The 25,683-nt window shown below is 43.8% G+C and overlaps 1 protein-coding gene across 1 annotated transcript in view; it reads right to left on the bottom strand.

The window, feature by feature from the left end:
- The window catches only part of DEG7 (DegP protease 7), a 322,546-nt gene that overhangs the window by 75,857 nt on the left and 221,006 nt on the right, over positions 1 to 25,683 (bottom strand). The window contains exons 17-20 of the mRNA XM_087666495.1: positions 22,994 to 23,099; positions 20,541 to 20,711; positions 20,180 to 20,259; positions 17,283 to 17,510 (exon numbers count right to left, since the gene is read on the bottom strand). Coding sequence (XP_087522621.1) covers positions 17,283 to 17,510; positions 20,180 to 20,259; positions 20,541 to 20,711; positions 22,994 to 23,099 — 585 coding nt within the window. The remainder of the gene's footprint in view (positions 1 to 17,282; positions 17,511 to 20,179; positions 20,260 to 20,540; positions 20,712 to 22,993; positions 23,100 to 25,683) is intronic.

Below are 25,683 nucleotides of genomic sequence, written 5' to 3'. Positions count from 1 at the left end.
GCGCCTCAACTGCTCGGGCATGCATCCGTTGCACTTTCGATTGAAATGGGGCAATTTTGCAGGGCATTGCTTTTCCTGTGGACAGTTGGGGCATTTTATGGCTGAATGCCCGGAACAGCAACATACCTCCGATGTTGGCCATGCTGCGCCGCCCATGGAAGATATGGTGTGTGATGCCCCGTCGCTCGATGCTATCCACCAGCCCCAAGTTCTGGCCAAAGGTAAACAACAGGTTTCGGGTCTGGATTCCCGCGCCACTGATTGGGTGGAAGTACGTGCACAAAAAGGCAACAGGGTTGTTGCTGGCATGGAAAATACTGTGCCTACTACCTCACAAGATTCCATGCGTACATATATGCGCAGGAAGGAAATGTTGTCTTCCGAGCGCTCTGCTCCTGCTATGGTTTCCTCTGCCCCCCGTCATCAGCCCGCCAGAAAAATGTATTCGGATCGTCCAAAGGGTCCCCCTGCTAAGCTGGCATTTGATACCAGAGGTAACGTCATTACCCCGTGGGACCGTCGGTATCCCCGTTCCAACCCCAAGCCAGCAGATATGCCGTCTACTTCCAAATCTGGTCCTCAGAACTCTTTTGCTGTGTTGGCGGATTTCTTGGACGAGGGAGTCCTGGACATTCTTGCCGATAAAGTCAAATCGAGGCAAGTTGTGCCTCGTACCTGATTTGGTTTTAACTACACATGAAAATAGCCACGTGGAATGTGCGAGGAATTTGTTCTCGCCACAAGCAACATGCCATGTGGACTATATTGCATGAAAATCAGTGGGATGTTCTGTGCGCTGTTGAGCACAAGAGTCACGGTGAAGCCGGAAAAGTGGTGGATTGCAATGGCTTTCGACTGTTCTATGCAGGGACACAGGCCATGCATTATTCGGGAGTGCTCATGATTGTACATGACAAATATCAGCCTATGCTTATTAAAAATGATGTTCATGGCCGCTTCTTGGTGATTGAAATTTTATTCGAAGGGAAAATCTTATGGTTACTTGGCCTCTATGCTCCGAATGATTCGTTATCTCGTCGGGAGCTTTGACAGACTTTGCAGACCTCCTTGTCACTTGGCAGACGGGGCTTCTTCATGGGGGATTTCAATATGTGTGTGGATTCTTCCCAGTCCACATCGGAGCATTCGGTAATGGACGCGCCGGAAAGTCGTATATGGCATGAGTTGGCTCTTGCTGTTCTTAAGCAAGATCTCTGGTCCTGGCTACACCCGTCTTCTACAGGGTTTACTTTCCATTCTGCCCAGTATGAAACAACATGGTCGCGATTGGATCGTATATATATCATGCAGAATGATGATTTTCTTCCCGAGATGCTCGACATCAAAGTGTTGCAGCAATATGCCTTGTCAGACCATTTCCCTCTGCAGCTTGAGCTGCTTGCACGACCCATTGCACCTTTCAAGCGATTTCTGGACTGACTCCCTTTGCGCTTCAACTCATCTTACCTGAAACATGCACTCTTTCAGGGCTATATGCAGCAATTGATTGACAGATTCGGCTTGGACTTCTCTTCGCAGGGCACTGCGTCTTTTGAAAGATTGCTCTCTAATGTGCAACGGGTCGCTCGGCAGTATGGGATTTATCATGCCTCTCTTTGTCGGCAGCGTCGCAAGGCAGCAGAGGATCTGCTGGCTTTGGTTCGTTCTCTGCTGGTGGAAACTTTGCAAGATAGTGCATGTCAGACCCATAAGTTCTTTCGAGCTCTCCATGCCTCTCCTGCTCGAGAAAATATGACCAGACTCGAGGATGCAGAAGGCCACCTTATCCTGGATCCGCAGACTATTGTGCATATGTGCAGGAATTATTTCCGTGACCTTCTCGGTTCCACTTCTCCACCTTCGGCCCAAATTACTCAGGCCCGTTCGGCTTTTTATGACCTGGTCCGCAATCAGCTTCCGCAGGACATGCAAGCTACTATGGAGTCCGATATTTGTGAGGCAGAGGTTATGGACGTCTTGTTACACTTGCCTAAGGATAAAAGCCCGGGTTGGGATGGTCTCAGTAATGAGTTCTTTGAAGCTTTTGCTACCCAACTGGTGAAACCTTTGCAGGCTTTGTTTCAGCAGGTGTGGGAAACGGGGATCATGCCTTCCTCATGGAAAGAAGGCCTTGTTAAACTGCTTCCAAAAGCTCCTTCGCCATCTAAGTTGACACAGTGGCGCCCAATTTCTTTGATGGGTTCAATGTACAAAATATTTTCCAAAGTAATGGTGAATCGGCTCCATAAGCATCTCCCGGCCATGTGCACCCTCTCCAGTATGGTTTCATCAAGGGCCGAAATATCCTACACAATGTCTTGAATGCTCAACTGGCAATTGATTATGCCAGGCATTCCAATCAGGAGGTCGTACTGATTCAACTCGACCTGGAAAAGGCTTTTGACTATCTGGACTGGTCTTTCGTTGCTGAACTTATGTCTGCTATGGGCTTTGGTCCGCGGATGTCTCGTCTAATATACACCATTAGCGCTGCAGCATCTTCGCGGGTCATGCTGAACGGAGGTGTTACTGAGCCATTTGTCCTTGCCCGCTCTGTCAGACAAGGGTGCCCTTTGAGCCCTCTATTTTTTGCCCTTGCAACACATCCAGTTCTTTCGATGTTATCTCATATGGCAGCCTCTTCTCAGTTGGCAGGACTGTCGCTTCCTACAGGACAACACTTCATTAGCCAATCCCTGGCAGATGATACTTTTATGATTTTGCGTGCGGACAGGGATAACCTTCGAAGAGCATTGGATGTTTGGAGCCTCTTTGGTCAGGTGTCCGGCCTTCGTATCAATGCCCTCAAATCAGCCATTCTCAGCTGCACGGAGTCGGATTTGCAGTCCTTGGACTGGCAGGGTCTGGTTGTTCCTCGTGGCTCCATTGTCAGGCACCTTGGGTACCCTTTGGGTGTTGATGTTCCCCCAAAGCAGCTTCTGCAGTGGATTTCTCAGAAAATGGTGGCTAAGTTTATGTATTGGAAATCTCAAGCATGGCCTTTCCATGTTCGCCTCAAAGTGGCCCAAACTATTATGTTGCCAATGCTCACGTATTTTTTGCCATTGTTGCCCTGGACTACTACGACTCTCAATGCTCTTACTCAGTCTATTCATTTCATGCTATGGAAGAAAGACTCATTGCATGCAGGTATTTCCTGGATCTCTTGGTCGCATGCATGCACCCCCAAACGCATGGGTGGCGGAGCTATTTTAGATGCCCAAACTCACATGCAGGCACTCCGTTGGTCGCTTTTCCGCGCCATGTGCTCGGATCATCATCCATGGGTTGATATAGCCCATTATTTCCTTGAGGGACATGGGCTTCTACATGGCAATACCCAAATCCGGAGTTCTTGGTGGCATGTTCTTAATGCTGATTCGCAGTTCTCCAGTTCTTCTTCGTCGCTGCTTACTCATTTGGTGTGTTCCTGGAAAAAGGTCCTCCAGAAGGCTCAGTGGCATCCAGCAGAGGATCGCTTAGCTACTAACTCTTTTCGATTGGAGTTGCTGGCAGTCTCGCGTTTACTTGCATGGAAAGGTAAACAGGACCTCAGACCCCGATTCAACCGGATGGCCCGTTTGGGTTTGTCTTCAGTTGCGGATGCCACCCTTGCCAGTCGCAATGTGCTTATATCTTTTCGTACAGCTAGGAGGCTTTTCAGGATCCCTCGTGGATACCGGCCTTTATGGGAACAGCTTTTGAGGGTGCTCTAGAGCAGACAACCCTTTCCTGCCCTTGCTTCGGATCATCCCTGGCAGGATTGGGACCTACAAGGCCGGCTGACTTTAAGCAAAGCTTCTGCTAACCAAGTATATCATATTCTGATTAAAGATCGTCAATGGTTCGCCACCAAAGCGAATGCTTTATGGGGATTACGTAACCGGTCATGGTGGAGGGAAACTGTGATGGTGGGCTGGTTGAACAAGACACCCTTCAAATGTAAAGTCTTTCTTTGGAGAATGATGATTGGTGGTCTTCCGCTTGCTTCGGCTCTTTCCAAGCGACGAATCTCCAATGGCCACTGTTTCTTTTGCACCACTACTGTGGAATCCGCCCGCCACCGATTTATTTCTTGCCCCATCGCAAAGAAAGTCTGGTTATTTTTGTCGGCTGTTTGGCAAGGAGTGGTTGGTTTCACCCTGCGCCCCTTTGATTGGGTTTTCGGGCAGCCCAAATACCCCGCTCCTGCACAGCCACATATGAAGCTCGTGTTTCATTTTCTTCGATATTGGGGCTGCTGGCATAACTGGACCATTCGGAATGCTTTTCTTTTTGACTCCGCCTATAATATTCAGCGGCATATTGCGAGGCTTAAGGGCCTCTTGTATTGGCAGTTGGATCTTCTCCGGCACTCTGATTTGCTCTCTAGGGAGGACTTACGTCCCTGGCATATGGCAATTTCCTCTGTACCTTTGCCATGACGTTGTAACTTGTAGTACTTAGAACCTCTTCACATGATGACTTAGATTGTCGTCATGTATCTTGTAATCAAGTAATCTTGTACTTTTTTCGTAATTAATACCTTTTGCGAGGCTTCGGGCCTCCTGGTGGCATGTCCTTAATGCTGACTCCCGTTTTTCTAGTCCGTCTTCCGCTTTGTTACTGCACTTGGTCGGCTCTTGGAAAGTGGTGCTCCAAAAGGCCCGTTGGCACCCGGTAGGGGACCGCTTGCAGACTAACTCCTTTCAGCTAGAATTGTTGGCAGTATCGAGACTACTTTCATGGGAAGATAAACATCAGCTCAAACTGAGATTTAACCGCATGGCCCGTTTAGGTGTGACGTCGGTTGCGGATGCTAGCCTTGCCACGCGCAATGTCCTCGTATCGTTTCGGACTGCTAGGCGACTTTTCAAGATCCCGCGCGGATACCGTGATTTATGGGGAAAGCTTTCGGCGGAGCTTCAGGGTAGGCAACCCTTTCCTGCCCTGGCTGTGGATCGCCCTTGGCAGGACTGGGACCTTGCAGGCCGGTTGAGTCTGGAAAAGGCCTCTACTAATCAGGTGTATCATCTTCTCATTCAGGATTACCAATGGCTGGGTGACAAAGCTAATACTGTTTGGGGACTGCGGAAATCGGTGACATGGTGGCAGACACGCTGATGGAGGGCTGGCTGAATAAGGCACCTTTCAAATGCAAGGTCTTTCTTTGGCGGGTAATGATTGGTGGTCTTCCTCTTGCCTCGGCCCTTGCCAAGCGTCGCATCTCAAATGGCAATTGCTTCTTCTGTACCACAACGGCGGAATCGGCTCGACATCATTTTCTTTCTTGCCCGCTCGCCAAGAATATCTGGTCACTCTTGTCGCACATTTGGCCCACTGTGGTGGGGTCCTCACTAACTCCTTTCGACTGGGTTTTTGTGCGCCCGAAGTATCCCACACCGCCACAGTTGCATATGAAGATATTATTTCACTTTTTCAGATACTGGGGATGCTGGCACATTTGGACCACGCACAATGCTTTTCTCTTTGATTCGGCCTCTAATGTACCGCGCCATATTGCCAGGCTTAAAGGCCTCTTGCATTGGCAGCTAGATCTCATCCGACACGCTGACTTGCTCCCTCGGGAGGATTTGCTTCCTTGGCATATGGCAATTGCCTCTGGGTCATTGCCATGATTGGTGTAACTTTTTTAGTGCATTACTACGGGATTTTCCACAGGTTGGCCTAGGGCCCTCGTGCCTCTTGTAATCAGAAAGAGAGAGAGAGAGAGCGAGAGAACTTCTTCACCTGATGGCTTAGTGTCATCAACTATCTTGTAATCAAGTAATCTTGTATTTTTTCGTAATTAATACAATTACCTTTTACGAAAAAAAAAAAAAGAGAGAGAGAGAGAGATGCTCGAGTCTCAACTCTTGAAACTTGAGTCTTGAAAGTTGAAAGGGAGGGAGACTCCAGAGGTCCAAGGATTTGAAAGAGCAAGAGTGAGAGAGAGGGGATGGGAGATGAGAATGGCAAATGCTTTGATAGGGTGCGGGATTAGAGGGGATGGGAGATGAGATTTGAGAATGGCAAATGCTTCGATAGGGTGCGGGAAAGAGGGGATGGGAGATGAGATTCGAGAATGACAAATCACAAGTCCATTGAAGAATCAAGATCCAAGAGAGGAAGATGAGAATGGTAAGTGCTTGCTAAATTGGTGTGGAATCATGGAGGAGAGGACATTTTGTAGATGAGAGAAGAGTCAAAGTTGAAACAGTCAAAGAGGAGTCAATGGTGAAAGAAAGGGCTGCCAGCTGGAAGGAATCCAACGAGGCCTTTGGGGTGGGTGGGGGTGTGTGTGTGTGTGGGGGGGGGTGGGGGCGGCGGCGTTTTTGGAGTGCATGGCTGGAAAAGGGGGTGGGATAAGGTATCCAAGGCTTCCCAAACCCCCCCGGCAGGGGCATAGAAAACGGATGACGCAGGATGCGCAGGCAAGGTGACCCAAATAGGCCCAGAATATCGTACGAATTCGTACAGATACATACTGTACGGACAGTACCGTACATCGTACAGAGGCAACTATGGTCTATGCACATTTGGAGTCCTAGCTACTGTTGCCCACAATGTTGGGGTTGCCACAATACTTGGCCCACCTGAAACATGCTGCCCCCAGTCCCTCATGCTCTCCACATGCAGTGTTTTCTTGCTCAATCACCATTCACAGCTGTTAATAATCTATTTGGAGCTGTCTATAAAGCCAAAAACCCACAATACTACTATCTCGAGCTGTCTGTAAAGACAAAAAAGGTATGGCGAATTATATTACTAGGAAGAATTCTACAAAGAAGTACATGTGCTTAACAATCTATCTGGAGCTTCCTGTAACGCCAAAATCACTCATATATACAAGCATCTTGAGGTAGTTTTGGTGAGGGATGGTGGATAGAAGCCAAGAAGAGGGAATATAGCGCCACGTGGGGCTGCCCAGCTGTAACATGGAAAACAGGCCACAGCCACCACATAGCAAATGAATTGCTGCTTAAGCTGCTATCAGTGCCAAGAGTCACCTTGTAGCTGCTCCAAATGCTCGATGGGTGAGTGGACTATGGACAACCCAAGCTCTGCCAAAATAGAGTACACCAAAAGTCTCTCACTGCTGAATATCATCTAGCAGTGTGCCCTCCAGATGTGCAATCCTATTAGGCTCCTAATTATCTCCCAAACCTCTGATCATGACACCACAAATTCAAATACCGTGCTTCTTGGCAAGGCCTCCAAGCATGCTGCAATGCATGATCCAACCATGATGATGAAGATCATATCATGCATCTCTGTTTCATACAGTAAGTGGAAGCCTTGCTAACTGATTGCCAACAAAGGCCCATCATGAAATGCACTTCTATGGGCAATGCTTAATACAGGCCGGAGCAACTTATTGTATCTAGGCTAGCCAGCTCCCACTACATGGCCCCCTTGTGCTATAAGTCATATGAAGTAGGAAATTCCAACTACACAGTTGACAGTGAAGAGAGTGAGAGAGTGAAGACACGACTCCCAATGCAAATTCCAAAAAGTATAGTGCAAGTACAAAGTACAACCCTTAAACCTTACACTTGTTAATGTGCCCAAACTATGTAACATACGCACATAAAATAAAAGATCATAAATTTGGGGGAAAAACCTCTCATAAGGAGAGTAGAAAGTACCTTAGTATCCTACCGCGGATCACCAACACTCCTCTATAACCATAGATGTGAGTCATACCCAACAATCCCCCATGAGTGCAAAGTGATCAGCATACAAGCATCATCCACCAAAGGAGATCGAATTTAAAACATTGTGAAATGCTTCAAATTTGTCACGAGAAATAGCTTTGGTAAAGATGGCTGCCACATTACTCGTGGTAGGACAGTAGATAAGGCTGATATCTCCTACATGTAGTCTCTCTCTAACAAAGTGATAGTGGATCTTTATGTGTTTCTTGCATGCATGAAAAAGTAGGTTTCGTGCCACTACAATGGTACTCTGACGGTTAGTAAACAAAGGAGTAGGCTCCATGACAAATACATCAAGATCAACCAATAAGCGTCTTACTCATACATATTCAACTATGGTAGTGAAAGCTACCTTGTATTCAGCTTCACAAGACGATGTGGTAACAATGGATTGTTTCTTGCTATGCCAAGAGATGCACAATGAGCCAAGAAAGAAACAATTTCCACTCCTAGAGTGAGGTGAGTCAAAATTACCAACCCAATCTAAATCACTACATGTAGTTGCAGTGGTCCCCCCTTGGCATAAGCAGTCCAAGAGTCCTAGTACCCTGCAAGTAATGAAAAACACATTTAATAGCTTGCCAACGTGACATGTCTGGGTATGTATAGATCTGCTCAAGGCTAAAACTGCAAACTAAATATCTCGCCTTGTGTTCATAGTACGGGGAAGCTTCGGAAACGGGCGAAACGAAAACGGGAAAAATCAGAGTTTTGGAGTTTCGGCCAAATTTTGGAAACGAGGAAACAACGTTTCGGATTGTACACTAAAAAAATACAGTAATATGTGGATATGCAAATATATCAATGCCTACAACAATATGTATCCAAATTTCATACAAAACTTTGAATCTTTATGTCATATAATTGAGATCATGATTCATTACACATTTCACGAGTCACGAGTCACGAATCACAAGTAAAGATTGAGGAGTCAACACTGAGGACTCAATGGTTGAAACTTGAAACTTAAGACAGCTTAACACAATTAAGACTCAATTTTCAAAACTTAAGGCAACAAAATAAATTAGAATTTATGACTCATGAATAATCTATGATTTAAAGAGCAGTGAACACTGACATCAAGAACAATGGAACAAGAATCAAGATGCATAATAAGTGGGATCAAGATACAATGATAGTAACTATGTTATGTGGATAATCTATCAAAGCTCCAAAGTCCAGTGAGGCTAGCCACTATAAGTATCAATATCAATGAACAACTGGCAACTCTAGTCTGGACCTTGCACTGCTAAATTGACTCCTCTGTATCACGAGTCATGACTCATGACTCATCCGGACTCTGAGGATCTATGTACCATCTCCTTGTCTGACTCTGAGGACCGTGATCCAGAAGTTGATGAAGCAGCCTCAACCCCATTCTCAGACTCTGACTCTAACTCTGCCTGTGATGCATGACCACGTGTTGCCCTCACTCTAAACCTCCTCTGTACACGAGTCTCATGTACCGGTGCTGATAGCTCGCCATAGTGCATGGAGTAGATATCCTGCTCCTGTGGTATCTGCAAAATGTCACGCAACTACTCTATATCAATCTTGTCAACATTCCCCTATAAAGGTGAACAAGACAAAGATATATCATAGGGGATGCAAGATATGCGCGACAGCATGGATTGGTTTATGGAACCAATCCCATCATGCATTCCACACTGCACGAATCTCATCAACCCTATAGATAAAGTAAGTTAAAAACTTAGAAGTTAGAATAATGATCAATCATCAAGGAGTCGTTAATACCAATAATGACATGTGTAAAAGCTAAACAAAAACTTACTTGACTTGGAACAAAAAGCTGTTGCGAAGCAAGGCCTCACCAATTTTATCCATATACTCATATAGAAGCCCCAAAGTACTCCCCTCCATATCAATGATGCACAATACAATGTAAATAGGAGTGAGACTTTTCATCAATGCCTCTACCTCAACCCAACAACTCTCATTTAATATATTGAGCCTAAAAGCAAGAGCCTTTGGAGACTCTCCCTCACTCCATGTGAGCCATTCCTGGCATGTAATGGTCCGTATCAAATTTGGACTGACACGTATCAACCTCTTCAATACAATAAACATATAAGCAAATCTAGTGGTGGAGGGCTTCCATAGCTCAAGTGTGCTATTGGCTCGAAACATGCTTGTGACAGATGGCCTCTTCTTCATAAATCTTATCATGCTTGTTGCCATCTTGAAAATGTCATCCACCCAAGATATTTGCCCAACATCTTCAATAAGCAAGTCAAGGCAATGGGATGCACATGGAGTCCATACTATGCTAGGAAACTCCTCCTCAAGCATACGTCCCATAGACACACAATTACTTCCATTATTTGTCACCACCTGCACCACATTTTAAATTCCTATGTCCATGATGACCTGTCACATGTGCTCCCAAATGAAAGCTCCTGTGATGGTAAGACCTGAGGCAGATGCATCGATGGCCTTAATGAACATGGTGCCTTTACAAGAAGACACCAAAATATTCTAAACATTCCTTGGACGCATATCTGACCATCCATCGCATAATATTGTGCATCCATATTTCACCCATGTCTCTTTCAAGGGCTCCAATTGAGCCTCTATGGATGCTTTCTCCTTTCAAAGCTCCCGTGTGCATAATGCATCTGCGGATGGACCTTCCCACCCATGAGTATCTTCTTCCATTGATGAATAGTGGCAACATTGAAAGGGATAGCACACCGAATAAATAAGTGTATGAGTTCCCCAGTTGCCTCCACAATTATCTGTCTCTGAAGCCTTGCATCGACACTTGTACCATGCAAGGAGCCCTTTTGCCCACCACCACTAGAAGATGGCAACGGGGTCTCTTTTGCACTTGGATCCAATACGGATATGGATGCACTCCTTTTTTTATAGATCACTGGTACCTCTAATTTGGCTAGCGCCACTAGGTCCACTAGCCTCTCTTTGCCCCACTTGTGCTTCATTAGCCCAATGTGGTGTTGATTCATCCTATTCTAGCTCAATGCCCATACTCTTTCGGTGCCAATGATGGAGACTTACTATTACTTCTGTCGTCACATTTGCACAAGGCTCGATATCTTTGTTGGGAACGCAAGCCCAGTGGTCTTTCACACGCGTTACACTCCCCGATTTCTCCAATCCACAATAGTTGCACTACCACTTCTTTGATCCGCCGGAGCCCTCATATCCCTTGATTGGAGTGACATGCCTCCAATATGGGTCCGGTGCCATGATATGATTAGCCTTTAGGAGTCATGACCTAGGTAATGGATTAAAGGAGGAGGAGATTCGAGAAGAAGAAGAAGAAGGAGAAGAAGAAAGCAGAAAAAGAAGAAGAAGGAGGAGGAGGAGGAGAAAGAAGAAAGGAGAAGAAGAAAAAGGAGAAAAAGAAAGAATAAGAATAAGGAGAAGTCTAAAGGAGAAGGAGAAGAAGAAGAGCTTAGAGAAAGAGGAAGAGGAAGAAGAAGGGTAAGAGAAAGAGAAAGAGAAAGAGGAGGCGGGAGCTGCACGTCCGAGAAGGAGAAGGCGAGAGCTACTGGTGTGCCGCGGGCACAAGTCCGAAGTCCGGAAGGAAAATGAGTTTCGGTGCTCGATAACCACCCGAAACAGGCCACAGAACCGCCGAAACGGCGGTCTCCCATTTCTGTCCCAATCCAAAGCAGCAGGTCCATTTTGGACCTACCGACATGTCGTTTCGGGATACACTGCTTGTGTTACATAAATAAATGAGACATCTTACTACTAGAGCATATGTATGGATATCAAATAAATCAATGTTATCATGCAATGACAGCTTGAGTACAATCTCTATTGGTTTACTAACTTGCTTACAATCCTACAAGCCAACCTTCTCAAGGAGTCTAGCAATATATCTGGACTGTGATAATCCAATTTCTCTATCCTCATGAATGAATTGAATGCCCAAATAGTAATGCAAAGGCCCCAAATCTGACATTTCAAAAGTTTGCTACAATTTTTTCTTGAATGCTGAAATCTAATCAGCATGTGTCCCTGTGAGCACAAGATCATCTACATGATAAAGACATATGACCAACAAGGATCCCTCCTCTTTGCATATATAAAGAGTAGACTCTGATGAGTTGTTAATGAACCCTTGGCCAAGTAAAAAGGCATTAATTTTTGCATACCATGCTCGCGGAGCTTGCTTTAATCCATACCAAGCCGTTTTCAACTGACATACCTAGTGTTTAGATCCCTCAATTACAAAACCAATGGGCTGCTGTACATACGCTCCTTCTTGAAGTTCCCCATGTAAAAATGCAGTCTTCATATCAAGCTAGGGTGCAGAGTCCAACCATGATGGGAAACCAAAGCAACTATAGATCGAATGGTAGTCATACAGGATAGGAGCAAATGTCTTCTCATAGTCAATGCCTTTCTTTTGTGTGTTGCCTTTGGCCACACGCTTGGCTTTATACTTATCAATGGATCCATCTGCATTTCTTTTCAACTTATACACCTACTTTATACCAATGGCTTTCTTTCCAACAGGCAATGTCACTAAATCCCATGTTTGATTCTTTATGATAGAATCAAATTCATCTTGCATTGTTGCCATCCCATGCACACTTTGTTGTGCATCCTCAAAACATTTAGGCTACATTTAGGCTCTTCGTCATCAAGTGTACGTGCTACCATAACAAAACATTTAGTCTTCTAGTATGACCAGCAATAGGAGCATTCAAATGACTATCTTTCATAGTTTACAAGTATTATTTAGGCATGTGCATAGCTTCCTGATCATATACAAGCTCTTGCTGAATCTCAAATTCAGCATCTTGCTAAATATTCAGATCAGCCATAGACTGAATTTCTGCATTACTAAATGGAGCAGTTGGCTGAACATTGTGTTCATTTACTGAAGCTCCAGCTCAATTACCAAAAGAAATGGACAATAGCCCTTCAAACACATCATTTGCAGCCTGATATGTATCAAAACCAGCAAGTGATAATTCTGATTTTTCATCAAAAACCACATCCCTACTGACAAATACTTTCTTGGAAACAAAATCATAGTCTATATCCTTTGCTCTCATTGTTGTACCCTACAAAAATGCATTTAACAGCCTTGTTGTCCTACTTCTTTCTTAGTACTTTAGGAATATGAGCATATGTAAGACACCCAAAAGTAAGAAAATGGCCAATTGAAGGTTTCCCACTGTTCCAAGCCTCAAAACACAACATTTTTTAATGCCTCCGTACTGTACTTGTTCAAAACATAGCAAGCACACATAACATGGTTTCATCCAAATGGCAAAAACCATTTGGAAAACTCTTAGCTCTCAGCATACATTTGGCTATCTCCATGAGTGACCGATTCTTGCTTTTTGCAACCCCAATTTGCTGTGGAGTATATGTAGTAGTATACGGATGGACAATGCCTTTTTGCTTCAAAAATTTTATTTAGCAAGAAAATCATGTATTCCCCCCCACGGTCCGAATGGAGAGTCTTTTTCACCAATGAGTAGACCTAATAAAAATGATTAAAATCCTCAATGAAAGTGATGAAATAATAATATCCACCCAATGACTTTGTCTATATAGGTCCATATACATCTGAATGCACAATTTGTAATCTGGCAGTTGGCTTAAAAGCAACATCACGATAAAACGAGAATCAATGCATTTTCCCCAAAATACATCCCGCACAAATATGGTCAGGATGTCTCTCCAAGAGAGAGAAGCCAGCTAGCATCTACGTATGTTGCATAAGCATCAAACTTCCATAGTTAATATACTATATGCGAGCATGCCATAACTATACTAGTAACATAGCAAGAATAAGAGTAGATGCTGAATAGACTGACTGATCAATTGAGTAGACGTCCAACTCATATAGTCCATGATATAATGTGCTAATCAAAACCAAAGTCGAGATTTTTTTATCCTTGACCATACATTTGTCATCATCAAATGTGACCTACATACCACACTTTGCTAAAGAAGAAATGGACAACAAATTATTCTTTATGACTGCCACACATAATGCATCCTGTAAACAAAGAGTAGGGCCATCAATGATTGTCAAGGCAATCTCCCCAATAGCTCTAACAAGGTAAGATGCATTGTTGGCACACTACACAGACTTGCCAACATGAGCTGCAATAACAAAGGAAAAAAAATGCATGCAGGATGTAATGTGCCTAGAAGCACCACTCTCAAAGAACCAAGTGCTAGAATTTTTAGTAGACGTAAATACTCTATCAACCTAAGAAAAGTCATAACTACAAGTGTAATAACACTAGTCATGGTCTACAACCAAAGATATGGACTCTGTAGCAATAGAAGGTACATCAAAAACAAACATCCCTGACTCTTTCTTCGTCTCCTTGACAATGCGCTGCTTATATTCCATGATATAATGACCTAGCTTCTTACAATAGTGGCACTTACGCTTCTTGGCTTGCATGCCCCCTATTTCTCGCTACTCTGTGACTGGCTGCCCTTGCCCTTCTACCTCGCCATAAAATCCTGTTCACATGCTATTACATCGCCTCCACTATTTTTTCTTATTTGCTCTTCTTCGAGGAGTAAACTAACCAATTGAAGAAAAATAAGTGACTACAAAGAAATTCTCATGGTAAGATTTAGGGCCATATGAGAGGCCAAATAAGAGGCGACAAAGAATTCAGAGCAGTAGAGATTAACTGTGCCTCCGAATAATACTCATCTACATTCATTGACTACTCACGCAAGCCTTGAATTTTGATAAGATGATCCTACATGGAATCACCTTCATCCATCTTCACATTCTCAAGTTCTTTCTTCAAGAAAGAGATGCGTGTCTCAATTTTTCCAACAAACATATGCTCAAATGTAAGGCATGCTTCTCATGAAGAAGTTACAAACCATATGTGTGGGATTATAGACCGCTGAATTGCCAATGCAATCCGTGACAATGCTTGAGCATCTTGTGCGTCCCAAGCCTTTTCTGTTAGTGATCTCTAGGGAAGTGGCTGAGCTTGAGTAGGCCTTTGACCATCTCCTCCTGTAGGAGATGTTGCAAGAGCCACAACTGCAAGACGAACTTTTCACCACTAATATAATCCCAAAGATTTTTTGTGACCAACACATTCTTCATCATGCAAGACCTTAGAGAATAGTTGTTGCCATCCAAACTACCCTCCTTGGAAACATATGTGAATACATCACTTTGTCCTTGATTGCCCATGGTAAATGTCACCGTTCCAAAGAGCACAAGGGCAAGAACTACAGCTGGAACAACCTGGAAATCTGAAAATTTCCAAGAATTACAGCATGCACCACGCTGTAATTAACAAAATATGTCACACTTTGTCAAAACTGTCCAATGTACCTATTGTTCAATGCACAAACAGTGCTCAGCAGCACAAAAAAATTCAAAAGCCCCAAATATTTGTTGTCCAAAATGCACAATTACAGCTATTTCAGATTGAACCTGAAGCACATGTGCCAATATTTGCACTGAACTAAAAAACTCCGAATTTCTGGCCTGAATCTCAAGAAATTTCTGCAGTAACTATGTCCAAGCCCCTCTCTGAAATTCAAATTTTGAATTTAAAAAATGTCTCTTTTACCTCTACGAGCCTATGATGTTGACGCAGTGGTGAGCTGCAGGTGGAGACAATGGGGGGCCTGGCACTGATGGCAGAGCAGGAGTAGGAGCAGGCGGCACTAGCAAGCGGACCAAGCAAAGGGAGGACTATTTGGTGGCGCTGCAGGCACTTCTTAGGGGCAGACTTGTGGCAGTGCTGCAAGCTGGCGGCAATCCAGGCACAAGGAACTAGGCGACCAGGCAGGCTGCACCCGGGCTGCAGAAGAGCAGCTGGCAAGACAGGGACAGGTGGCGGTGGCTGACAGGCAAAGCGAACGGGCGCAGGACTGGACTAGGGCAGCTAGTGCTGCAACCAGTGAACAGATCTGGCACATGTGGCGGTGGATGATGCCAGGCTGGTGGCTTGAGCTCAAGTCGATCTCACAAGGAGGAACTGAAGCCAAGTTGAACCTCAGCTCTGATACCAAATGTGAGAGAGGAAGGTTCGAAGCTTAGCTAAGAGTACACAGGTGATAGTGAAGAGAGTGAGAGAGTGAAGACATGACTCCCAATGCAAATTCCAAAGAGTACAATGCAAGTACAAAGTACAACCCTTAAACATGTTAATGTGCATTCACACTTGACAGGGGTAAATACAATAAGTCCCCCAGCTGTGTAACATAAGCACATAAAATAAATGATAATAAGTCTGGGGGAAAAAACCTCTCGTAAAGAGAGTAAAAAGTGCCGGAGTGTCCTATCGCGAATCGCCGATACTCCTTTGTCAGCGTACACATGAGTCATCCCCAACAATGCACACGATCTAGAAGCATAGAGATGTGGTGACTCATTAGCAAGGGTGCTCAAATGAGTGGCACGATCTTGTGTTACTTCACTATGCACATGGTCATCTTAGCTGAGAGCATGGAGCATAGTTACTCCGAACCCCCTAAAACTCTAAATGTTTGTCACTTGTGTTTCCATTTTCATACACATTTTCAATTCGGTTTCCATATTTTCAAGCAACTTCATTGTTATTGCGAACTTTTCCATTCTAATTTCTTTTCTCCTCCCCCCCTCCCCCCCCCCCCAAATTTCCATTCCTCAAATTATCCATAACTACCCCTCAGGTTTGGCACCACAGAGGTTGAAGCAGGATGCTACATGGATTGTCAATTGGCACATTTGATGGTTGGACTGCCTTGGCAAGATCTAAAGATTTAATAAACTTTGACAGTTTTTGCATCCCATTAGTTTGTAGGAGGAATAGAATGGATACTTTGGTCAACGTGTCCTTTGCAGGTCAGAGTGCTTACTTCAGCTAACAGGAACTAGTGCTTCAGAGATGCAATGCAGGCAGCCCATCACAAACTTTGCTGTTGTCTGTCACCTTTTGCAAAACGACTGCATGATGTGAACTCATATCATACCTCACTATTGTAAAGCTACAAAATTCATTAGAAGCAGGAACATCTAACAAGTGCAAGTGAAATTGTCTTTCGTTTCATAGGTGACTATCGTGAAGCTACAACAGGATGTTAGAAGTAGGGAATTCTAAAGAATCTCCACTTGTGTCCTAGCCTCCCTTGTACTTGAGTACCATTTAAGTAGTGGCCGTTACATTTGGGCACCCATTAGAGCCAAGAAACTCTTAGAACTTTGTCCTTTGTGTGCCTTTGTGTTGAGGAAGCCCCGTTTACTCTCTCTCTCTCTCTCTCTCTCTCTCTCTCTCATAGGACACATTCTTCTACTGCTGAATTTGCTTCTTTTGCATGTATTATTGCATCTCTCTATCTCACCTCCCTTGTGCAGTGCCATGTGGTCAACTAACAATCACTCAAATATTGCATGCATTCAAAGTCACCCTTATGCTGCTCCCATGTTAAACACTACTAAGCCCTATTTTATAGGGTGCATAATCGTAAACGAATGCAATTAACCAATACAAATAAAAACAATGATATTTCATACATAGCACATTGACATAAAGACCTGGAATGTGAACTGAAAATAATAATGCTCAAGATGGAAGTAGGAAAAGTAAAGAAGCCTACAAGGATCCAATTGTCACTTAGACCGAAGCTGCGAGCCTTTGAAAGAAGTGTAGGGTACAGCTCTGCTTCAAGTATCCGCACAGTTGGCATGTTCCTTTTGATCCCATTTATAAGCAGAGGGGGCCCTCTAGTACCATTAACAATTTTATCAACAACCTCACATATTGCATAGATGGGAATTCCACAAACAAAGTGATGATCTTCTGAACTGCTGCCACCATACTTGACCTGTCATACCGAAAGACATACATTTCAACAAAGCCCAAAGTCATATGACAGAACAAATTGCATGAGACATCCAGTCACTATTTTGTAGACCTAGTCTATTGAGAATAGTTTTAATTTGGTGGTAAGCCTTGAGATTTTAACAATTACTCAAGTACATAAAGTCTCAAATACCAACAGCATGTATACACAAAACATCTATTACAATCAAACACCTATGTAGGCGAGTAAAACTATGAGCACAAATGAAGAAGCAAGAAAGAAAAGGAAGAAAGAAAGATATGCCAACGTCTACTAAGGCCAGAATTGGTCTATGAGATAACCATGTAGAATGATGCTCATCACTAAGTATCAAGGTGTAACATACTAAGATATGATCTGTGATCATAAGATGTAATCTGTGATGGTGATATACAGTGCCAAAAGAAATTAGAAAGGTATTCAATAAAGGGTAATGTGAGTACAATAGAGAGGTAGTGAGGGGAATCTATGGATCCACTGTGTACCTAGATCTGGGGTACAATAATCACTAAGTCCATCCAATGGGAATCTGGGGGTAGAGTATGTCATACATCCCTAAGAAGATGGTATAGTGGTAGTATCCAGTTTGATCTCCCATCTTTGCCGGGTATAGGTCGCGGTGTCAGTGGATCTCCCTCATCTCTCTCTAGTGTAGCATCTATGTCTAGTACCCTGATATCTGTGGTCAGCTTGGTGCTTTGATCTCCTCAGCTCTCTAGACTCTCACCCCCTCTATGTTCATACTATATGTGCCGTCACTGTGTGGAAGAAGTCAGTAAGTAGTGACTGCTTGCCTCCCCTATGTGTCATGCCATCTTGTAATAGTGATGTACGGATTCTCTGGATCTGAATGAAGAAATGGCCTAATGGACACTGATCTAGGGACTCCATGACTCATTTGAGAGAAAAGTCATCCCTCAAAAGCATGGGATATCTGCCACAAACTCTATTGTACACTGCATCTACATACATAGTGCCCCTCACTCTTTATCTCCATCTGATAGTCTACAAATCTACTCTGCATGGGGCATATGAGGTGCTCTCCTTGTCTCAATCTCAAGATGATGGGATGAGACCCTAAGTTGTCCAATGGCAACCCACATCTCATGCGGCATGTATACATCCAAATCTCCAAGTCTCACAATGAAGTTATCTACTCTTGTCCTCCAAAATGTTGAAGGCCCTCAATAGTGTACATAGGGAGGGATTGTTGAGGTGAGATCCATTAGTGGTGTATGTGTAGCTGGTAGAAATATAGTAGCATGACTAGGTTCCTTTCTACAAGAGAGATATATGGAAGGGGGAGTCAAGGTTGTACTGGAAGGGGGAGAGGCGGTCCATGTCAATCCCATAACCTATATCCCAAAGCGTGACCTATGCATACCATGACATCTAACATCCTATTTGAGCTGCTATTGAGAAGCCTCAAATGCTCTCCTAGGTAGTCTATCTCGATGCATGGACTGCACTCTGTGGATAAAGCTGATGGTTTGATAGAGAGCTTCTATCATCATGCGGGGTATACAACCTAACCTGATTATCTCATGTGGTAGTGATGGCTTATTGTGAATCATCCATAGGAGCATAATGACCTATGGTCTCTCAATCTGTGTCCATAAGTAAGAAGTCCAAACTCGTGCACCATAGATCATGACTAGTGTATCAAATAGCCACCTCCATCTGCGAGGCTCCTGAAAATGCACCTTGTGGCACAGTCACTCAAACCTGCCCAAACCAGCATATCCTCATGTGAGCTGATTCTTGGCCACCTACACCATGGTGAACCTCTTTTGCCATTGTAGTAAAGGTGACTCCCAGGTAAACAAACACATCAACTCGCAGGGCAACCCACACATGCTGTTGAAGCATATTCTAATGAAATGTACACCTGTTCTAGCTTGCCTAAGAGACTGGTGAAGCCTCATGTCAAGATATGCAAATGTTCAAACCACTTTGACATTATGATGTCTCCCTGCAAAGCCAACCTACTAAGGAGATTAGAGGAAAGCTTGGTGTTCCTAGCAACCAAGCATTTCGTGAATTAATTATATGAGACCATTGCTGCACACAAGGTATCACCTAGCTCTAGTTGAAAGACCTTTGGAGGAGATTGAAAACGAGCCTTCAAAGTCTGGCAGTAGGCTTTGTTATAGATTAACTAGCCCAATCAAGATGTCAGGCGATCAAGAAGACCTAGTGATACTGTAGCAATAGCATAGAGCACAAGAGGTTTGGAAGAGGGCTCTCACGCTGGCCTGTCAAGAAAACTAGGAAAAACAACTCTTGTTAGGAGTGTGAAAAAACAGAGATTTGTCTGTGACAAGCTATACATTTTCACGTGTTCGCGGGCGGGTGGGGGGGTGCGGGCAAGAGGACAAACTGTCTTAAGAAAAACAAAGTGTGTACGAGACTAAGAAGGCACTGGATGTAGTTTATGAGACAGAAAGCAAATAACAGGGAGAAGAAAAAGACCAGGAGAATAGATCTCAAATGGCAAACAATTCAAGCCACTTTGCAGGAGTCACATCTGTAACCTGAAGGTTGAATACTTTTCTAAATGCAACTTGTAACCAAAAGAGCTTCCCCATATAGCTTTGATTCTGCCATATTCATCTCTCCCACAAAATCACAAAAAAAGGTTATACGCCCACCTGTGTTGAGAAGCTTCCCCATATAGCTTTGATTCTGCCATATTCATCAGCAAGGACTCCGGAAAATTCATGACCAAAATCTGCATTCAAAACATCATGCATAGCTAATTGATAACCCAAGGCCAGTAATTTCTGCATTTAACTTTATCTTGAACATAGTGATATTTAACAATGATAGCTTTTCGCTTTAGGGCTCGTCAATTTAGTAAGAATCAACAAATTATTGATACCTTCATACATTACAGGTCCAGTCATTTTGTATCATACATGCGAAAGTACTCTGTGAAGTCACATGCATATATACACGTAAAGAAAATAAGTTACACATAAATTATTAGATGCATTTGGCTTCCAAAATAACCTGTGTCAAGTTCAATAACCTCCATATTCATTGCCCTATATCTTGGAGAAGCAGAATAACCAACATTCAGGGCAGCAGCTGGGTTTGTAACCATGGACTTTCTTGATGTCACTTGCAAACTTCGGCTTAACCCAACAAGATAAACAGAATCACCACGCTGCAATGGCGGCTCTGCCACAGGTATACATTTCCCAAGGTGAGCTACATGTATGTACAAATTATCATGACAAGAACATGCATTTAGCTAGAACATGGAATTTTTTATTCAGATCTGAATTGTTAGTCAGGCACATACCCTGCAATTCAAAGTTATCATCAAAGGCTGTATGTTTAGCTTTAGGTAGATTGAGGTCTCAATTATGTTAGAACTTCACTTGGACTTGACTCTCGACAATATCCATCACAAAACACACCCCGGCATTTTGGAAGTGAACTGTATAGAAACAATGTGTGGAACAGAGAGACACTTGACTAGCCCTGAAGGATCTTTGTGACTTTCCAAGTTCTTTGCTTTGAATTCCAGTGGCTCCAAGGCTTTGTCTTCAGATAGAAGTTTTGATTTGAAGCCATGAACAACTTGACCATTGGCCTAAACTGAACATCTCAAAGCTCTATATTTGCAAATGGAAATTCTGAATTTTCTTACAAGATTGCATTGTAGAGAGGAAACAAAACAAGCTATGGTGGCTCAAATGTGCATTAACTCCTCCATTGCAGGATAGAGATGTGATGGGCAGGATAGAGATGAGGACAGAGGTGTTAACCTACCTCGGGCCTCCTTGCTGTTTATCTGTTGCACCAGCATGGCTGCACTCCTTATTCATTATAACTTTTTGTCCTGCGTAACTGGCTTTCTGCTCATCCTGAGCACGCTTTGTTTTGATTCTCTCTCCACTGTCTCCCTTTCCCTCTGTTACTCTTTCAGTGTATAATGTGCCTTTGTGCTCAGTTCTGAATCATCTCCATGTATGTGCACACATGCGCAAATATGTGCAAGCAAGTGCACATGTGCTTGTCTTGTTTTATTTTGTTCTTGTTTTCCCCTTGAGTTGCTCAGTGTATAATGTGCCGTTCTGCTCAGTTTTGGATCGTCTCCATGCACATGTGCACACCCGTGAATATATGCAAGTGAGTGCACATGTGCCTGTCTTGTTTTATTTTGTAGCAGGAAACAAAAGCTTCTTGGAGCTGCCCAAAACTCTGAAGAGACTCATGAAAACTGAAGAAACAATTCCCCTTTTTCTGTTTCTTCTTCTAAAACATCGTCATTCTCCGTTTCTATTTTGGAGTCTCAACTATAGGGGGGAGAGGCAGACACACACATTAGGTTTTTGAAAAGCCCAAATTGATAGATTCTATTTGCATTTTTGAGTGCACAATGATATTGGCCAACTAAGCAATCTTCTTCATTGGTAGTTCAGCATATGCAGGCATCCATGCCCAAGGATGATTTGGTTTCTTCGCACGCTATCATTTCTTCAGTTTCTTTGCCAGGCATATAGTTTACTTCTGAGTTGTATTTTACATTGCCAGTAATTTATGTAATTACCATTTCGTGGCCCCATGCTTTTTTTAGGTTTTTTTCTTTTTTCTTTTCATAGCCACACAGCATTTCCTCTTGGATTGGAATGTTTCGCTCGTCAATTGGCATTTGGAATGCCAAGTGGAAAATTCATTGAAATGAACATGTCGTTTCCTCCCTCAAAAATATCCTCTCCCTTTCTCTCTTTACAGATTTCCCCTCTTCCGCTTCTCTGTTTACAAAGTTTCCTCTTCGATTGGAATGTTTCGCTCGTCAATTGGGATTTGGAATGCCGAGTGGAAAATTCATTGAAATGAACATGTCATTTCCTCCCTCAGAAATATCCTATCCCTTTCTCTCTTTACAGATTTCCCCTCTTCCGCTTCTCTCTTTACAAAGTTCCCCCTTTTCCTCTCTTGGCCCCCACTCCTTAATGACATGGTATTTCTGTTCCCTCTTCTAAACATCGCCGTTTTCTGTTTCTATTTTGGAGGCTCTCCCTCAACTAGGGGAGACACACGCGTGCACAGACACAAATTGGATTCTCTGCATAGTTTTGAGGACCCCAAAACCTTGTCCAACAAAGCAAAGGACATGTTTATTTTTCTTCTTTAAGAAGACAAATCTATTAAGTAGCACTTCGGTGATAACCACCTGTAAGATAAGAATATGAACTCCAAATAACTCTGCATTCAAGTACAGATTCAGCACAGCTGTGAAGCCTTGTGGATAGGTTCTCCTGAACAACTCATTTCTGCTGATTACATTGAACATAGAGTATGTAACAATCAGGACTTCGAGTCTCAGCTAATTGTTAATAGCTAGCTTGAATTAAAGTGTCCACCTTTGAAATCATGGACATCAGTACTAAAAGTTTGTGAAGTCCAATATATGCACAACAATCAAACTGTCAATCAAATTCAGAACCAACCTGAAACCAAGACTGCTGCCTGTACAGCTGCTACACCAGCTGGTCCCAAAGCAGTAGGATCATATGCAACAATAGCATAATTATGTACAGGGTGAAGAAATATCACCTGCTTCAGTACAATCTAGACTTCAGAAAGCTTGTCAAAGGGAACGATGCTTCTTAGCAACTTTCTGACAATACAATAGATTATAGTATATAACCTTCCAAAAAGGTTTGATGAAGTTTCAAGTGAGATGAATTACAGCACTATAGACTATTTATAATGAGCATGTAAGCCTATAGTAATGCTACTTAACTATTACTAAACCACTCCAACAAGTCTCTGGCATGTAACCCATGTGGTTCTGTGCATGCCTGACCTTCCCATTAAATTGGATCTACTTTAGCCAAGGATTCTCAGGCAAATTAACTTAAAGATTATGTTGGGTCTCCTTTAGCCATTGATCCTGACCTAAATTAACTTAGTTAAACATTGATTTTACAAAAACAAGATATGTGTCAGTTAAAGAGGCAGCCTTTTGCACCTTCCCCTTCTTGTTCAATGTTCATCTTGTTTTCTTGTTCTGCTCCTCTCATTCCCTGCATTTCTGTTGATTGCAGGCCCTGTGCATGTGTGCTGTCTTTTGTTGCAAAATCATCATGCAGAGGCAGTTAGGTGGGTTGTGGTGTTTATTTTTTGTGTTTTGAGAGAGAGAGAGAGAGCGAGAGAGTGAGAGAGAGAAAGAGAGAGAGAGAGAGAGAGGGAGGCCATCCGGTTCTTGCTTTGGAAAAAGGATTCTACAGAAATGGGCATATCTTGGATCTCCTATCACCATATTTGCACTCCTAAAAGGATGGGAGGTGGGTCTGTTTTGGACTTGGAGACACATATATATGCTTTCCCCTCGTCACTGCTCCAAGCTTTGTCTCACTCTAGGAAGCCCTGGTCTTTGATTGCCAGGTTCTTCCTTGAGACTCAAGGTATTAAGCATGGGGACGCCAGTATTTCTGCTTCATGGTGGCACATGGTTAATGCTTAATAGCCTCTTTATCTTACGTTCTCCATGCTTTTGAATCATTTGATCCACTCTTGGAAATTGCTCCTTGCTAAATCTTCTTGGCACCCACCTCTGAATTAGCAGACGGTAAACTCCCTGAGAGCTGAAGTGTTGGCTGTTTCAAAACTTCTCACCTAGCAAGGCTAACAGGAAAAAAGCCCAATGTTGAATAGGATGGCATGCCTAGGACATGTCATTGTTTCTCATGCTCTTCAACCTGCAAGTGCGGCTATCATGTCTTTCAAATTGGTTCAATCCTACTTTCGTTGTCCTAGAGCTTATTGACATTTGTGGCACTCCATCTCAACCTCTTTACAGGCCATGCAACCTCTTCCCCCTTTGGACAAAGAGGCCCCCTCGCAAGATGACTAATGATCTACATTTGGGTCGTGCCAAATTTACCACTTGCTTATACGTGATAAGGATTGGCTTGCTCAGAAGGGCAACATCACCTAAGGTCTCCAAAGAGGTCAAGCATATTAGAAATCTATGGTCATGATAGGCTGGCTTAACAAAACGGCTTTCAGATACAAGGTCATCATTTGGCGAATGTTGACAAAATGACAAGCTGAAACACTGGAACCAAAGTAGCTAACAGCAGCCCTAAAAAACTGCAGGACTCTAGTCTTTGTTACTGTAGATGACATCTAGATGCAGAAACATCCACATGGATGTGCAGAGCTGCAATTTCTACAAATCCTGAACAACAGTCTAAAAAGACAATAGTTCTCCAGCCCTTGTCAAATTGTAACTCAGATGGAAATTCCAACAGCATCAACAACTCCAAAAGGAAGATGAAACCTCAGTGCAGTTTCCAAGCCCTCCTCTTTTGCTGCTGCATCTCCTTGTCTTGTCATGTCGTAGAAGTAATCTGCTGTCTTTCTCTTGTCATGCATGATTACGTGTAGCGAGTCTCTCTCTCTCTTCTTCTTCCTTTCATAAAGAGTAATTGATTAATTACCAAATTACAATCTCAAGAGTAAAAACTCCCCGCCATCGCATCGCGTCGCTGCCCCTGTCTCCGTTTGAACTGCCGCCACGCCACTCCTCCCCTCCCCCCACCTATGCCAGTCCCCCGCCCCCCCCCCCCCCCCCCGCCCTGCACCAGTCCTCCTGCCCCCCGCCTTGCGCCCTCTCGTCCGGCCTCCCACCTCCGCCCCGCTCGACAGTCCTCCCTTCCCCCCCCCCCCCCCCAAGGCCCCCGCCCCCGCCCCCGCTAGCACAACAACGTGATAGGTAAATTCCTAGCAGGGACGCGCAATGGAAACCTCTGGTCAGACACTAGCGCATTCTGCGAGTGCCCCCAAGTCAAACACCTTGCGTATCATCCTCTCTAAGAAACAGCTCTTAGCCATCCGTGCCACAGAGCTAGAGTTGAAAGAAAGAGAGATCTTTGGTCAAGTCATTGGACATTCCCCATCCAGGGGCGAACTACGGAATTCGCTCCACGCCACGCTGCGCATTGGCACAACACAGATCGTGGAGGCAATCCTCATGGGCCGAGGTCTATGTGTGCACTATGGCGGTGAGAGAGGTTCTCGTGTGGACTATGGCTATAACTGTATTGAAGTCTTCTGAGTCTCCTTTGCAAAGAAGTCTGTGAGCTACCTCTGTGAAAGGCCTCGGTGTCCTGGAGCAGCTGTACTCCTGAGG

Source organism: Lygodium microphyllum, chromosome 25, assembly GCF_053477565.2.
Source record: "Lygodium microphyllum isolate KBCC chromosome 25, Lygodium_microphyllum_v1.1.10, whole genome shotgun sequence".
In the NCBI taxonomy this organism is placed as follows: Eukaryota; Viridiplantae; Streptophyta; class Polypodiopsida; order Schizaeales; family Lygodiaceae; genus Lygodium; species Lygodium microphyllum.
Note: the sequence above shows the minus strand (reverse complement) of the source record. Positions and strands in the feature narration are given on the sequence as shown.